The following is a 16,279-nucleotide window of genomic DNA, read 5'->3' on the forward strand; positions in this document are numbered from 1 at the left end:
GGCGGCGCGCAGCTCCAACTCCTCAGGAATGACAGGAATTCGGTTTGCGCGTTGCAACCGAATGATGCGCTCAGGTGCCACCTAGCCGCGGGAGGACTGCACTGCAGAGCCACACCACAAAAGCGAAACGGCCGCAAAGGTGCAAGAACATTCCCGCAGCCGTGCAGGATACTTAAGACACTCACAAAGCGAGAAAAATATAATCGATTTACAAGTATATAATCAAGACCAGCACAATTAAACATGCTAAATGCCGTTAAACAGTCATGCGACAAGAGAGAAAAAGCCACTTATCTAGGCTGCGAGCAGCGAAGAAAGAGGCATGGTGAATAGAGAAGATGGATTATGAACACGTGGCTTCCCGCTTATTGGCTGGAGACTGGGATGGACTATCTGCCTTTTTTCCACACATTCCCAAGGCTTTATGGGAATTGTAGTGGTTTCTTGTATACTTTGAATGGCTGCTGTTGAATAAAGCGGAGAAAGTATAGCATAATCCGAGCCTCCGGTCCTGACATAGAATCGCATGACATTAGTTAATCCAAGATTCAGAGTCCTACAAGTAGCCACTATTCGAAAAGTCTGATATTTGGGCAAATTGTAAAAACATGTATAGCATTCCTTAATACCCATTTTTCATACATAAGATTTTACCTTATGAATTGATGCGTGGGTGGTGCACAAAATAACTGATGTAATCTGCAGCTTGGGTGAGGGATCTGGGTGTTGCTTGTTTTTGGACAAACAACAAACGCACTACTTTCTTGCCACCAGACGGATCTGATGAACATAATAGATTTCTTTAGTCGACTGGCCATCGTGCAAGAAATTACAGATGGAAACATTGTCACATATGTTTTTTCCTACTTACTTTCATTAGTTTTTGGTAAAACCATGAGCCGTCTACCCAAATACCTCCTCCCTGAAATGAGAATTGTCTACTTTTCAGAAATGTACAGCTTCATGGGGTTGTTTCTATTTATTTATTGAAACATTTACATAAGATATAAAGCAAACAATAGAGTTCCCACAGTGCATACTTCTTTACACATATTTGAACAATATGAGTGTGTGCGACCCTATGAATGAGAAGTAAAAGTCAACGTTATACAGCAGTGTTAGGTTCCATTTGCCTTGTGATTGTGCCTAGGTCTATAGCATTTTGTCACTGCTTGATGGTTCCCACAGTGTCAGCTGTTGCATGTTTCCTGCTCAGCTTGTAAAAATAAATAGGCTCTAAGGGGGCTCCAGATGTCTTTTGAGCCAGATTTAATTGGCATAAGTGCTCACTTCTTTTCCAGTTTCTCCTAGTAATAAGACATAGCCTTCAACCAGCAGCATATACATGGGCAGGCACTTCACTTCCAATGCAGTGCCATTCTCTCTCGTCCAGAAACCACATCATAGCTGTGAGTTTGAGTGCCATCTGGATTGCCCCTGACATAGCCCAGCAGGGCGACTGGAGGTGTTTTGGGTACCTTATCACAGATCGCTTTATCTATACAATCAAAAACAAAAGTGTAGAACTCTGCTACACCCCCAAGGGCATAAAATAAGCATCAGCTGTGCAGCAGTGCATAGAGCATGCATCGGTCAATAGTCCCATCCTGTACAATCCAATAGGTGTACAATATAATCGATGTAGGAATTTAATATAAGTGAGTCGCATTCAGTAGTTCGGAGAGAGCATGGCTGTCTGGGATAGTGATAATGCAATAGCACCACCTCTCCTCAGTCAAAACCTCTTCCAGGTCTGACTTATTTTTCTAGCATTCTGGTTTTAATCCCAGCGGCCTTGTCCTACATATTTGATTATAATCAGACACTGCGCAAGAGACAGTATAGGAATATGCCGAGTACAGTCTGTATGAGACTGAATGTCTTGCAAACTAACAAACGTGTCAGCCCAGCTGCTACAGAACCCACCCATCTCCCGTGGGAGGCACCATTGGATTGTTAGCCAGCCTCAGGCTAGCCAAATAAAGACAGTCCAAACAGGCACTACTACTAAGCCAGTCCATGCCTACACTGTACATTTAACAGTGTCAATCGTGTCCCTGGGGAGTATTGGCATTGCACATACTGCCATAGCCAAGAAGCATGAAGGCAGAGTTATCCACCTCTACCGCAGCTTGGGGCAGATGCAGCATGGGATGAACCCAGTAGTGCACAAATTGAGCCTGCAGGCAGTAATGACACCATTCTATAGCAGACACACACAGTCCTCCCAGTTTGAATGGTAGGGTTAGCACATCCCAAGATAATCTCAGATGCTACCAGCCCACTCCAGGAGAGTCAAGATCGATCTGTCTTGTTTAGAAAAGACCTCCAAGAGTGGAATCTGATTTTTCATTAAAATATAAAGATTTTTGGGGCAACACTACTATCTTTTTGATGGCTATTCTCCCTGCAAGGGACAAGGGCAAAATGGACCAGACAGGAATACACTCTTCTGGCACCCAACAACTGCACCATAGTTTTCTTGCCAAGTTTGTCCCAAGTCACCACCTATCCAGATACCTAAGTATTGTACAGTCGTGTTAGCCCACTTCATTGGGAACGCCATTGGGGATCGTGGTCTCAGTCAGATGGAAGATAAACGACTTGGACCCATTAATAGTGATTCCAGAAAGAGCATCAAATGTAGGGAATTCACATAGCATAGGCACAAGTTTTAATACAGGGTCATTCACATAAATGGTCTCATCATCTGTGTGCATAGATACCATAAGGCTTTGAGCCGTATAATTTAGGCCACGTACGGCTGATGTTGCCACTAGTGGCTCCATGGCAAAGGCATGTAGAATCAGGTAATCTGGGCATCCCTGTCAAGTGCCTGTACTAATTGTAAAGAGGGGGAAAACCACACTATTGACACGGACCCTGGCAGTAGGTAATTCATACAACATCCTGATCCACTGAAGGAATTGTTGACAAAAGTGTATGGGTTGGAGCGATGCAAAAGATAGGGACACTCTAGTGAGTCGACTGCATTCGTAGCATCAAGAAACACCACTGTCGCTGATACTTGCAGATTTAATGTGTGGAGCAATGCTAAAAGGGTATGAAGGTTGTGGTCAGTGGAACGTCCTGCAACGAAGCCCAACTGATCTGGGCTAATGACATCTGGGAAGAGAGGAAGGGTCTTAGGAGCAAGAAGTTTGCTCAGTATTTTATCTATGTGGATAGAGTTCTGTACAATGCATACAGATTGGGCTTTAGGGTAGTTACTATTAAGGCTGCCTGAACGGAGGGAGGCGGGTGGCAGCGTTCCTGGCTTCCTCATACATTATGTGCAGATGCAGAGCTAGTTCCTCAGCGTACTCCCGGCCATAGCTTGAATTTTATCTTCATCTGAAAAAAACAGTTAGTTATAGATTCCTTACCTTAGAATTACCCCCAGATGTCATGGATCCGGAAAGTTTTTCGTCAGCAGTACCCTTGTTAGTTGGAAGGTGACATCGGTAGACTCTGTGTCAGTCTTCGTGGTCGCCGGAATGACGTCACGGTAGCTACATAGACGCTGCCCTCGCGTGCTGAAGTCAGTTCTTTCTTTTTCCGCGCCAGAAAGTGCAGATCAGGAGAGAGCGGTATCCCCCAGTCATTTTTTGACTGACTTTTTTGCGACTTTTGTCAACTTCGTTTTTGAGTCTCAACCGACTTCTGGTGCACGAGGGATGCCCGGCTTCAAGGCATGTGGTTCCTGTAACCGACTGATGTCGGTGACTGATCCGCACTGCGTGTGCCTCTGCTGCCTGGAGTGCTACCATGACCCCAAGTCGTGCTCCGACTACCGAACCATGGCCCTGAAGTATTTGCAGGAGCGGTCCTGAAAGCTCCTCGAGGCCCGGCAGTCGGCTTCTCTTCTAAATCTTCACACTCTGGGTCCGGTAAGTCGAAGCACAAGAAGAAGTCGAAGAAGCATCGTCGCTCTTCGATTTCCCCTCATCCGTCGGCCGACACGACCAAGGGTGCGGGTGGTGCCCCTCCCGCTGCTCCGTGTGCGGAGCCTTCAGGGTCGAATCCGGCCTTCACACCCTTCCGGGGACTGGGAGCGATCCCTGCCCAGCTTCGTCAATTTAACAAAGCGATGTGCCATCTTTGGGCAGCCCAACTCCGCCGGCGCACCTTTGGCCCCGCGGACTCGCCTGGGGGCCCTAGGCCTTCAACACCGGTGGCTTTGGCCTCTGCACTGCAGGGCCCCCTTGGATCCAGGCCTGGATCCGGATGGGCGCCGGTCGATCTCGTTACACCTCCACCGGCGCCGATTCCACCGGCACGATCTCTGCAGCCGGCGCCGGCTGGGGGTCTGCCCCAATGTACACACAGAGCCGGACCGGCGTGGACCGATGCCGGATCCGGTGCCAATGGGTACTTTTGTCCCGGTGTTCCACCCTGGCCATTTTCAGCCAGATTGGCAGCCAGAGGAGGGTGAGGAAAACTGGGAGGGTTCTGGAGACCCTTTGACAGACCAGTTGGAGTATGATCCGGACTGAAGAGAGGAACTGGGGGATGCCAGGGGTCGGGATACCTCCCAGACCTAGGCATATTGTCTCCTCCTACCTTGGCTACATAGGAGGGAGCGTCATATGCAGTGGTTTTGCGTAGGGCGGACGAGGCTCTCCACCTCCAAGCTACCTACGGTGGCAGGCAGGACTAACCTCCTGACAGAGGTCCTTCAACCGGCAGCGAGCTCTTCGGTGCCCCTGCTGCCGCTTAATAAAGCCCTCACGGACATCCTTTTGGGCACGTAGTCCAGGCCCAACACAGGGGCTCCCATGGACAGGATGATCGCCCGGCACTGGGCGACCCCACTTTCCTCTCCCAACACCCCACTCCTGAGAGCTTTGTGGTTCAAGCCTCCACTTCTAAGGGTGCCTTCCCTACCGCACCACCGTATGGGGAATCCAAAAAGCTAGACCCCCTTGGAAAGAAAATGTTTTATTCTGCCAGCTTGGGACTGCGGTCGGTAAACACCGCATGTTGGGTCGGTACACCCACTCTGTGTGGGATATGGTGGTGCATGTGCTACCTTAGTGCCCTGAGGAGGCCCGGGCCGTACTCTCCCGTGCAGTTGCCGAGGGGAGAGACGCGGCGAAGTTTACCATCCGCTGTGGGCTGGATACCGCTGACGCCCTTGGCAAGACGATTTCCACTTCAGTAGCCCTTCGAAGCTATGCCTGGTTGTGTTCGACTGTTTTTTCTGGGGATGTCCAATCCACCCTTATGGACATGCCCTTTGATGGCCGTTGCCCTTTCGGCGACCAGGCAGACAACGAGCTAGAGTGCTTTAAGGACTCTCGGGCTACAGCCAGGTCCTTGGGCCTCTCCACCACCCGCCCTGCTCAGTCTGCCTTTGCCCCTTTCGTGGCTCGGAAGGGGTGCCCTGTTACGTCCCGCCCAGTGCCACAGGCCGGCGCAGGCTGTTCAGCAGCCACAGGCCGGCGCAGACTGTTCAGCCCCAACGCAGCTGGGGATGTGGGAACAACCGTCGTGGTTCCAGGTGCCAGCGGGCGGGCCAGTCCACCAACCCCTCCTCTGCAGCAGCCTCCAAACCTTCCTAGTCCGACATTTCAGGCCCATCAAACGCGAATGGGTGGCAGGATTCGCCATCACCTCCCCCTCTGGCGCACCATCATGTCGGACAGGTGGGTTTTGCAGACAGTCCGAAGGGGCTACTCCCTCCCCTTCAAGGCTACCCCTCCAGCCATGCCACCGCAATACCACCGCATGTCGGAGGATCATCTGGCCCTTCTCCAGCAGTAAGTTATGCCTCTCTTTGCCAAGGGAGCCATCGAGCGTGTTCCTGTCCCAGAAGTAGGTCGTGGTGGTTATTCCCACTACTTTATTGTCCCCAAGGAGGACAAGGGCCTGCGTCCTATCTTGGATCTCAGGGACGTCAGCCACTTCTTCCGGAAGGAGAAGTTCAAGATGTTGACACTTGCTCAGGTCTGGTCTGCCCTCGACCTGGAAGACTGGATGGTAGCGTTGGACTTGCAGGAAGCTTATTTTCACATCGCTGTCCTGCCGGCCCACCGTAGTTACCTACGGTTCACGGTAGGCCATGAGCATTTTCAATTTACCGTGCTCCCCTTTGGCCTTACCAGCACCCCTCGTGTGTTCACGAAAGTGATGGCGGTGGTCGCAGCTCATCTGCGCAGGTCAGGGGTTTCAGTCTTCCCCTATCTCGATGACTGGCTGTTGAAGGCGGGCTCGCCCAAGGCAGTCATCTCCCACCTCCAGACTGCAGCCGACCTCCTGCATTTGCTTGGGTTTTCCATCAATGTGCCGAAGTCACACCTGAGTCTCTCTCAGTAGCTCCTCCTTCATTGGAGCGGTTCTGGACACAACGCGGTTTCGGGTCTATCTTCGCCAACAGTGAGTCCGGGATATTCAGGCTATGATTCCGATATTTCAGCCTCTATCCCAGGTTTCGGTCAGGATGACCCTGAGGCTGCTGGGCTTCATGGCCTCCTGCATCCTGCTGGTCGATCATGCCAGGTGGCATATGTGGACTCTGCAGTGGGACCTGAAGTTCCAGTGGGCGCAGCATCAGGGGAATCTGTCGTATAGCGTCCAGATCTCGGAGGGCACTGCACTTCAATTGCAGTGGTGGTTCACGAACCAGGATTGGGTCAACAGCAGATCCCCTCCCCAACCAGACCACACAGTGGTGACAGACGCATCCCTTCTGGGATGGGGTGGCCACATGGGAGAGGCAGAGAGCAGAGGCCTCTGGTCTCCAGCGGAGTCCGGGCTCCACATCAATTTTCTGGAGCTTCGGGCGATTCGTCTTGCACTAAAAGCATTCCTTCCCTCTTTCCGGGGAAGAGAAGCACAGGTGTTCACAGACAACACCACCGCCATGTGGTACTGCAACAAACTGGGCGGGGTGGGTTCGTGGACCCTATGTCAGGAGGCCCTCCGCCTCTCGACATGGCTGGAGCATCAGGGCCTTTCCCTGGTGGTTCAACACCTGGCAGGTTCTCCGAACGCCAGGGCGGACTAACTCAGCCGCAGGTGCATGATGGATCATGAATGGCATCTTCACTCGGAGGTGGTGCAAGTCTCTTTCGACAGTGGGGAGAGCCTTGGTTAGATCTTTTTGCCACCGAAAAGAACGTGCAATGTCAGCAATTCTGCACGTTGGAATTTCCAAGGCGGCACTCGCTAGGTGACGCTTTTTATCGTGAGTGGAGTTGTGGTCTGCTGTACGCCTTTCCGGCAATACTACTTCTGCCCACAGTGCTGAAGAAGATCGGGCGTGACCGGGCCCAAGTCATCCTTGTGGCTCCTGATTGGGCAAAAAGAGTCTGGTAGCCCGAGCTGCTCAGCATGGCCATCGATCTTCCGACCCGTTTGCCCCTTCGGGAGGATCTTCTGTCGCAGCAGCAGGGGACGGTCCTCCACCCGAACCTGTCCTGCCTCCAATTCCTTGCGTGGAGATTGAGCAGCGGCAGTTGACGTCTTTTGACCTATCTCCCATAGTCTGTGATGTCATCTTGGCAGCCAGGCATCCCTCCACTAAGACGGTATACGCCTGTCGGTGGAACAAATTTCTGGCATGGTGCACAGCAAAGGCTGTGGATCCCCTCTCTGACCCTTTTTCTGAGGTTCTCTTGTTCCTCTTTTCTTTGGCCCAGCAGGGCTCTGCTCTGGGCACTATCAAAGGCTATCTCTCGGCCATTTCTTCCTTCCTTCGGCTTCCAGTTCAGCCTTCTCTTTTCAAGTTCCTGGTTTTCAATCGTTTCTTAAAAGGCATAACTCATCTCTTTACTCCTATTCCTTTCATTATACCTCAGTGGGACTTGAATCTGGTTTTAGCTTATTTAATGTGCGCTCACTTTGAGCCGCTTCATAACTGTCCTTTGAGAATTTTAACGCTTAAGACTGCATTCCTGGTTGCCATCACATCTGCCAGACGAGTGAGCGAGCGCCAGGCTTTCTTCTCAGCCTCCTTTCCTGTCTGTCCATCTGGACAAGGTAGTTCTCAGGACGTGTCCATCCTTCCTGCCCAAGGTTGTCACTGCCTTTCACATCGGACAGACCATCACTTTGCTCACCTTCTTTCTGCCTCCGCCTCCTTCGAAAGAGGAGGAGAGTCTCCACTGTCTGGACCCAAAAGTTTGCTTTCCTTTTATTTGGATCGCACCAAACGTTCTGGGTGGATGACCAGCTCTTTGTTTGGTACGTGGGCGCCAAGAAAGGTCGGGCCGTACACAAGCAGATTATCTCCCGGTGGGTCGTTTTGTGTATCCAAGCCTGCTATTCTCGGGCAAAGAAGGAGCCTCCAGCGGGGCTGCGTGCCCATTCCGCCAGGGCGACGGCAGCAACTACTGTTTTGGGGGCGAGGAGTGCCTCTTAATGACATCTGTCAGGCAGCTACATGGGCTTCGTTGCACACATTTACCAAACACTACTGCCTTGACCGCCAAGTCCGGAGAGACGGCTTCTTTGGCCGTTCTGTTCCCCAGGACCTTCTGGTGTGATCTTGGTTCGCAGACCAACTTCCGGGGTTGGTACTGCTGGGGTATCTATTCTAAGGTAAGGAATCTATAAATAATGTTTTTCTTTATGATGAACAAGTTACTTACCTTCAGTAACGATATATCTGTAAGAAACATTAGTTAGTTATAGATTCCTTACCGCCTCACCCATCCTCTCCGTTCTGCGAACTGATTTCTAGGGTTAAGGATATCCTTTCAGGGCCCTAGTTCTGTGCACCAGTGGTTAGTGTGTTGCATGGCTCTGCGTTTCTGGCGCAGAAAGTCGTGTACAGAATTGACGTCCGCACGCGTGGGCGGCGTCTAAGTAGTTACCGCAACTTCATCCCGGCAACACGACGCCAACGAGGAACGCTGAGCCAACCGACGCCACCTTCCGACGCGCTGAGGTACTGCTGCCGAAAAACTTTCCAGATCCAGTCTGGCGCCTTGGGGTAATTCTAAGGTAAGGAATCTATAGCGAACTAATTTTTCTTACAGATATATCGTTAATGAAGGTAAGTAACTTGTTCAATAATATCAATGTTTTTAATATAGTTTTCAATAATATAGTGGTTAAAAATTTGTTTTTGAATTATTGTAATGTTTTAATTATATATTCATTTTACTATTGTTTATATAAAGGTTTTTTTTTTAAATAGCTTGACATTTTTAAGAAATGTAGAATTTTTAATTTAATTTTTTGTAATTTATAGTTTTGTAGTGGGTTGTTGAGTTCATTGGGAAATAGGGTGGAAATTAAGTTAATTAGTTAATAAATTTATTTCAATTTTTATGGATATTTTATAATGTAAATTATGTACTATTGATTTATTTTAGTCATATGTTATTTGTGGGCTATGTTTGTAGTGGTATAGGGTGGAAAGTTAATTAAAAAATGATTAACAATGAATGGTTAATTAAGTAATTAATTTTATTTATGTAATTTATGGAATACTTATTCATTTTACTTATATTTTAGTTGCAGGCTGCTAGAGTTGTAGGGGTCTAGGGTGAGAATTTAAGTAATTTTTAAAATGTGTTAATTTTTAATTATTTAATTCTTTTTTGACTATGTAATATACTGTTGTGCTGTTTGAAGTGGGAATAGTAAGTATTACCCCTCAGCAATCCAATGCTTTATTTACTGTTGCAGAAACTAAAATTGGAATAGCATATTTTACTCCTGCAAGGCCCAACACTTTTCCTACTATTGCGCTGACTGGAGCGTAAATAATACATTTCACTCCTACGAAATCCAATGCTTTCCCTACTGTTGCACAGACTGGAATGGAAATTTTAATAATGCCCCTCAAGTCCAACGCTTTCTCTATTGTTGTGCTGACTGAAGTAGGAATTGTACATTTCACCCTTCTGTAATCTAATGTTTTCCCTGCTGTTGCCCTGTTTGGAGTAAGAATAGTAAATGTAACCCCTCTGAAGTTCTACTCTTTCCCTTCTGTTATGTTGTTTGGGCTGGTAATAGTACATTTCACCCCTCCAAAGACCAGCGCTTTCCCTATTGCTGCACAGGTTGGAGTGGGAATAGTACAGTTGACCCCTCGAAGTCTAACGCTTCCCCTACAGTGGAGCTTTTTCTGATATTTTTTAATTTGCCATTATAAGAATAGGATCACAATATTGTGGTAAACAATAGTTTTGACACAATATTTTTGTCAACGATATTGTTTACAATATAGTCTCTGTGATCCACTGTAAGGGCATAATCTGGTCACTCGCAATGCCCTGACCAGAATCTCCCAATTGCATAGTTGAAAGCCATTCCAAAATAAAATTTAAGATCAATGAAATATGAGGAAAATGTCCCAGCATAAAAGTCCAAAAGTTGTGTAACCCGCTTAAAAGGCCCTTAGAGCCTAACCAAATGACCTTAGCTTGGGAAAGGTACAGAAAACTGATCTCTTTAACAAAGCATTAGATCAATCTGGGGATGGGTGTGATGTAAGCTATGCACGCATAATTAGCACAGTACCCAATCTCATGTAGCTTGTTTATTTCCTGTGCTTACCTCAAAGGTCCGACACCTTTCCCCCTCCCCCCAACTGATCAGCATCTACTCTGGTGCATCTTTCTGCTGAATGATCTATTTAATAGTACTGAGTACACAAGGCTTGATAAGATGGGTTATTGTACGTTAGATAGGTACATGAATGGCCTCACCTGGAGCAGATACAGCTTCCAGCTCAGCCTTAGTGACGCTGTCTGTCTGCCAAGGAACCCCCATTGCATTAATATTCTATTAAATGTATAGGTGTCCTGACAGACAAGACTCCACACAATCCTCATTTAATGGGTCTAGAGTAGATTAGAAAGATACCAGGCACCCAGCGAGTCCAGATCCCAAGTGATGGCCTAAATTTATGTGAACGTCCATACCCACAACATCCATTAGAATGCCCGGAACAATGACTTACATCTCAGAAGACACAGCTTGAAAGAATCTCGGAATTAGGGCCTCAACGTCCTAGGCTCGAAATGTTTAAGTTCACCTTCCTGTCATCATCTGTCAGAAGTGGAAGAGCCACATTTGATAGTGTTTGTTGGCTGATAGTGGCAGTAAACAGTAGGAATTTGTAAACATTAACCGGCAGTACTGCATGTGGAATACTGGCTGGCAACTATCATGGACTGTTTTCTTTTTGTTCACAGAATGGATTGTCACAAATTAAAAGTGGAATGCAAGTTAGGAATCCTGGATAGTTGCTCCTTGCTGTGGAAAGGTTGACTACAATGTGTTGTGTTGGTCTACAAATAAGGGCAATACGAGTGAAAAGTAATCTGGACTTTATTTAAATGTAGTAAAACCATCATATGGCAGCCAACCCTTACACAGCCAGGAGCCACTGCCCAATGCCGGATGCTTAACTTGCATTCCACTTCTACTCTAACACTTTGGTTCTGCGTTTCGAGCTAGGTGCAGCTCATTCTTCTTCCTCCTTTTATCTAGTCTTAGCACTCAGTCTCTCAGGTCTAGGGCCATTGAGTCTCTCACCAAGCTCATAGTCGCCGCACGATACTGCACTCTTCCCTCTTACTGCAGTAGGATCTCACCGGTGGAAATCTCATCAGGAGCCATGTGGCATCTGACCACACAGCACATCACTCTGAAGGTCACAGCAGGAGTGGAACCTTCTGATGGGGCCCCTCTTCCGGGTAGTGGGCTCAAGATCCCAGTTCATTCCAGCGCTTCAGTAGATACTACATTCATGTTCCAGCGTACTCCTGCACAACGATGAGTCACCTGGTGCTTCTTCTTGATGGCGACGGCTACACACCGGCAGATGACGGTTCTTTGGCACAACGAATGCCAGGTACTATCTTTGGCATACAGTACCTCGAGGCGATGACCTAAATTCTTCCAAAAGTGGCCCCAAGGCACGTATCAGTGCTGCAATCATGTATTCCACTTGTAGGGCACACGGACAACCAGCTGGCCTTTATCCCAGCTTTAGTGTGGCCTACCACACACGTGCACTGCTCTAGGAGCCTGGTAGATACAATGGGGATAAATGATGAAGGTTAAAGTGCCCGACCTGGAAGTGCTGCAAGACCTTTGATGCACTTGTTCAGAGAGATTCTGCCGGACCGATATGTTGGAGCTTCCTTCCCTCACTCACAGGTAGGCTATCTTGGAACCCAGGACAGTCCAGTGATTCCTCTTTCAAATCCGATTCCAGGCCATGTTCCCATGCCTTTGTGAAGTCGGCTGTCAGTGCAATCCCAACCCTTGCTGCATAGTCGTCCCTGAGTACTCTGTGAGTACCCCTCCTGTGTAGAAGAGACCATACCAACGAACAATGATGGGTCTTGAGATTCCATTTTTATACTGGTTTTGCAGCTGCAGGATGTGCATTCCAGGTCTGCTTCCATGAAACCGGTTTGGGTCCTGGCCAGGCCACCTTCCAAGCTTGTCCTATTTCTGCAAGGATGCTCTGCCCAGCAAGGCACTGTGCAGGTGGAGTGGCCACCATAGAATTACTAAGAGGTGGGAGCAGGCCACATTCAATTATTTACAACCCCTCCTCACAGGGATCATTTAGAGAGGCAAGAACCTGTGCCCCATCAAAAGGCTCCTTTCCCTATTAACAGATACTGGAGGCCTCATCCTTTATCTCAAGCCATCTTCCTACTGGCAGCTGCAGTCAGTCACTTACAGCCCCATGTATCAAGAAGGGCCCTGGCACGTCTAAGGAAAGCCTGTCTTTTCTTTCCTCACTATAGCATCTGGTGCTCCCCTCCCATCTCGGAGACGCCATCAATACATGTGCTGTTTGGAGAAAGCAACCACTCCTCCATCTTGTACTCTGGTCTAGGCTGTGGGCTTTCAAAATGGAACCCAGAAGCCTTTATCACTCATGCACAGCACACTGTCACGTTTAGTGCACATATACCAAGCATAGGATGTCCCATTCTGGGTTCATTGTGAGCTGTGGAACTTTGTATGAATGAGTCTGTAAGTGCATTTATGTGCCACACAAGCTTGTCACTATAATCCACCAACCATGGTACGCTGCTACAACTGCGCTCCATGCACCAACCCTGCGCCAGAAACCGTATTCTCTTGCCATTATGAGGGTGCTCTTGGTACACCTCTCCCAGTTCAGGATTAGGTCCAGAACGTCTCATTGTCAACAGACAGGGCCTAGGTACATGCTTTCATACAAGATTAGAGGAACACTTGTGACATGCGGACACTACATCCAGATATTCCGGTCGGAATCCTCCTGGGTTTCCTGGTGCGGTCAAATAGCCAGTTAAGTACAAGTATCATAGTAACTACAGTCGAGCAAGTATTTTTTTCTGAGATCTGACATCACCAATTGTGACTTTGGTAGTGGCCAGTCAGAGGGTGATAAAACATAAATTTTTCTCTGCATTGGACAATGTATTTAATCATGATGCTGCACAGTATGTAATGAAATGCCAGACATTGTGAAGCTTTCATTTATGTTTTGTTTTAGTCATGTTGTAAAGCATATGAATACCTTGGCTTCATCATGGAAAAAGAGCAATCCTATCAAGACGCATCCATTAACTATGAATTGGCATGGAAATACAGCAATGAATCAAACCCAACAATTGGTGAGTTATGAAAACACATTTTGCTATTTTTATTCACATAGTCTTACTTTTGTCAAAGTGATGTTGCTGGTGGAGATTTTTTGGCAGATATACATCATAAAAATAAAACGTTTTAATATTGATTTGTCAGAACTCGCCATCGTAGCAACCTCTTCCAGCACCAAAACATGCTTTGACCAAAAATTAGGAATGTGTTGTTAGAAAAGGAGTTATTGGTTTGAAAATGGGGGTCCCTTACCAACTTAATAAATACATCCTGCTTAGGTCTCAAAACAAGTCTGAGAAGCTCTGCTTAGCCCCTAGTAGAATGCCACAAGAAGGCAGTTCACCAGAGAAATGCATGGTAAGTTCGAGGAGTATCAACATTTTGAAGTAAAGAACACAACAAAATAAAATTCTGAAACCAGTTTAGAGAAAAAAAGAATGATTTAACGAGACATCAAGATCATTACAATTGATGTGGAGAACTGGAGTTATGAAAATGGAGAACTGGAGTTATGAAAATGGAAAGTGTTAAGACAAAAAGCACCTAGAAAAAGTAAAGTGGCTTTAAAAAGCTACAGTTTTTGTTGACTGGGACTGAGGCATGATTTTAGGCCAAACGCGATGGAGCGGAGGTCTGATATTCCAAGCAGGTTGTCCCGGTCATAGTTTTTCCCTTCAGACTTTTTCTTTTTTCATAGCAGTCAAAGTCCTTTAGCAGGGCAAGGTCCAAGATAATGGCTGTGAGGGTCCATCAAAGTCAGATACGTCATCATTCACCACCTGATGAGGCCGTTGGTTTTGGTACCAAAAGCTCCAAGCAGGATAAGGCTGGATTTTGTTGTTGCCGGGCTTTAACCTTCGACCTTTTTCAGTAATGTGAGAAGTTGGCCTGGTATATGATGTCCACTAGTTAAAGTGGGCACCTTGCACCAGTCCAAAGAACCCTTATGGTGATTTAAGAGATCAAAGATAACCTTAGAAAGCTATTCAAGTGGTAGCTGTGGAGAGCAGCCTTCAGCCTTAATCTTGAAGGACTGTTAATCAGCTTGTTTTACCAGAATGCAACCTTATTGTATTGGTTAAATGAAAGGAGAACCACACAGTAGTTATAAGAATAGATATTTATTATTATAACACCTTCAATATGTCACAGTATCTGCTACATGCAGATAAACACAAAGCGCACAATTCTTTAGCACAGAAACAATCGTGAGTAGCACTAATACACAGTGGGCTCCAGGGAGGAGACCAAACCATATGCTAAAATAGTGGTCTAAGACCCACGACTTGAGTCAAGACAGTGTCTAGAGTGTGTAAAATCACTGGGACCTCAAGGAACCATTCAAGGTGAGTACATAGGGACCCCGCGGAGGACGGGTGCAGTGTGAGGACACGACCGCGTGCTACGTGCAATTCAATGGGAGAGTCGTGGTTGCAATTTTTAAGTTAAAGGACCTTTCCCAGTGGATTACAAGGAAACCATTTGGAACATAGAAGGTTGGTGAGCCACCCCACCCGTGGATACCGAAGTACCAGAGTTACCTATCCCAGGGAAGCCGGCTGCTTAGGTCTGAAGTGTCGTCGGAAACCACCGTCTTTCGCAATGGGAGTCTTCAAAGAAATGCCACTGCTGGTCCAGGGAGGCATGGCTTGGCAGTTCGGGCTGGACTGTTCCCATGAGGCACAGGGTCAGACTGATTTGCATATGGCCATGTCTGAACTGGGGTGGCAGAGTGGGCTATAGAACGGTGATGGATCAAACCCGGATCTGTTGACTGGGTGTGAGTGTTTGATTGGTTCTGATGCTCCGTCCATCACCACCTCCTTTTGTACCGGAAAGAAGAAAACTGTCTGGTGGAATCCGCAGGTGGAGTCTTGATGGAAGGAACCTGAAAGCAGAGGGGACAGAGTCTGGGTCACTCCGGAGTGACCAGGGGCTTGGTAGACAAATGCCCACCGATTTCAGGTGCGAAGGAGACCTTGACTCTACAGCTGCAGGAACCAGGAGACGTTGAGGACAACCAGGAGCCAGATGCGAGCTGTTGCACGAAGGATGTCGAGTGCTGATGGGTCGGTGTCTGCCGGGAGCACCAACAAGCCTTGGCAGCAGCAACCCATGAAGGTCAAAGATGGGTACGGTCTGGCCCAGCAAGACTGAGAAGACTCACCACAGCAAGGGGAGTCAGAGCAGACCTGGAGCAACCAGGGGAGCCCAAGAAAAGCAGTGATGTCCCACAACTGGACCCACAGGCCGAAGTCACAGAAGTCGCAAGGTGAACTCTATCAGTTCACAAACCAACAGCTTGCAGGGCACACAGTGCGAGGAGGCCGAAGTCCTTTGTAAGAAATGTGCGCAGACGTGAGGGCTATTGTCTGCCAAATGCACGAAGTTGGGGAACACCAACAGCATATGCAATTGCAAAAGTACGCAGTGCACAGGGTTTCGGGTTATGCGGTCCCCACGAAGGATACTGGCCTCAAACTTGGTGAGGGCAGCTCGACCTCAAGGAACGTAGGTTCCCACCTCCAGTGTTGCTGGAGCCTTCGGAGTGCGCAGGAGCTCAGGATCAGCAGACCTGTCAGTTGGGTTACGGTGCCTGCAAACGCAGGGGAGTGACTCCTTCACTCCAAGGGAGAAACTTCAGTTGTCCCTGATGCTCCACAGGTCCTGCATGGAGCCTGTATGGTGCACAGGCCCAGACGATCCA

General features: G+C 47.9%; 1 protein-coding gene across 5 annotated transcripts in view; it reads left to right on the forward strand.

The window, feature by feature from the left end:
* Positions 1–16,279, forward strand: part of LOC146789716 (tetratricopeptide repeat protein 21B-like) — a 514,157-nt gene that overhangs the window by 376,911 nt on the left and 120,967 nt on the right. For all 5 annotated transcript variants that reach the window (XR_014970145.1, XM_085632051.1, XM_085632050.1 and 2 more), the window contains one exon: positions 13,466–13,586. Coding sequence is in view for 4 of the 5 variants with exons in the window: in XM_085632051.1 (XP_085488177.1) it covers positions 13,466–13,586 (121 nt within the window). In the remaining variant the exon portion in view is untranslated. The remainder of the gene's footprint in view (positions 1–13,465; positions 13,587–16,279) is intronic.

Source organism: Triturus cristatus, chromosome 10 (assembly GCF_964204655.1).
Source record: "Triturus cristatus chromosome 10, aTriCri1.1, whole genome shotgun sequence".
NCBI classification, from domain to species: Eukaryota; Metazoa; Chordata; class Amphibia; order Caudata; family Salamandridae; genus Triturus; species Triturus cristatus.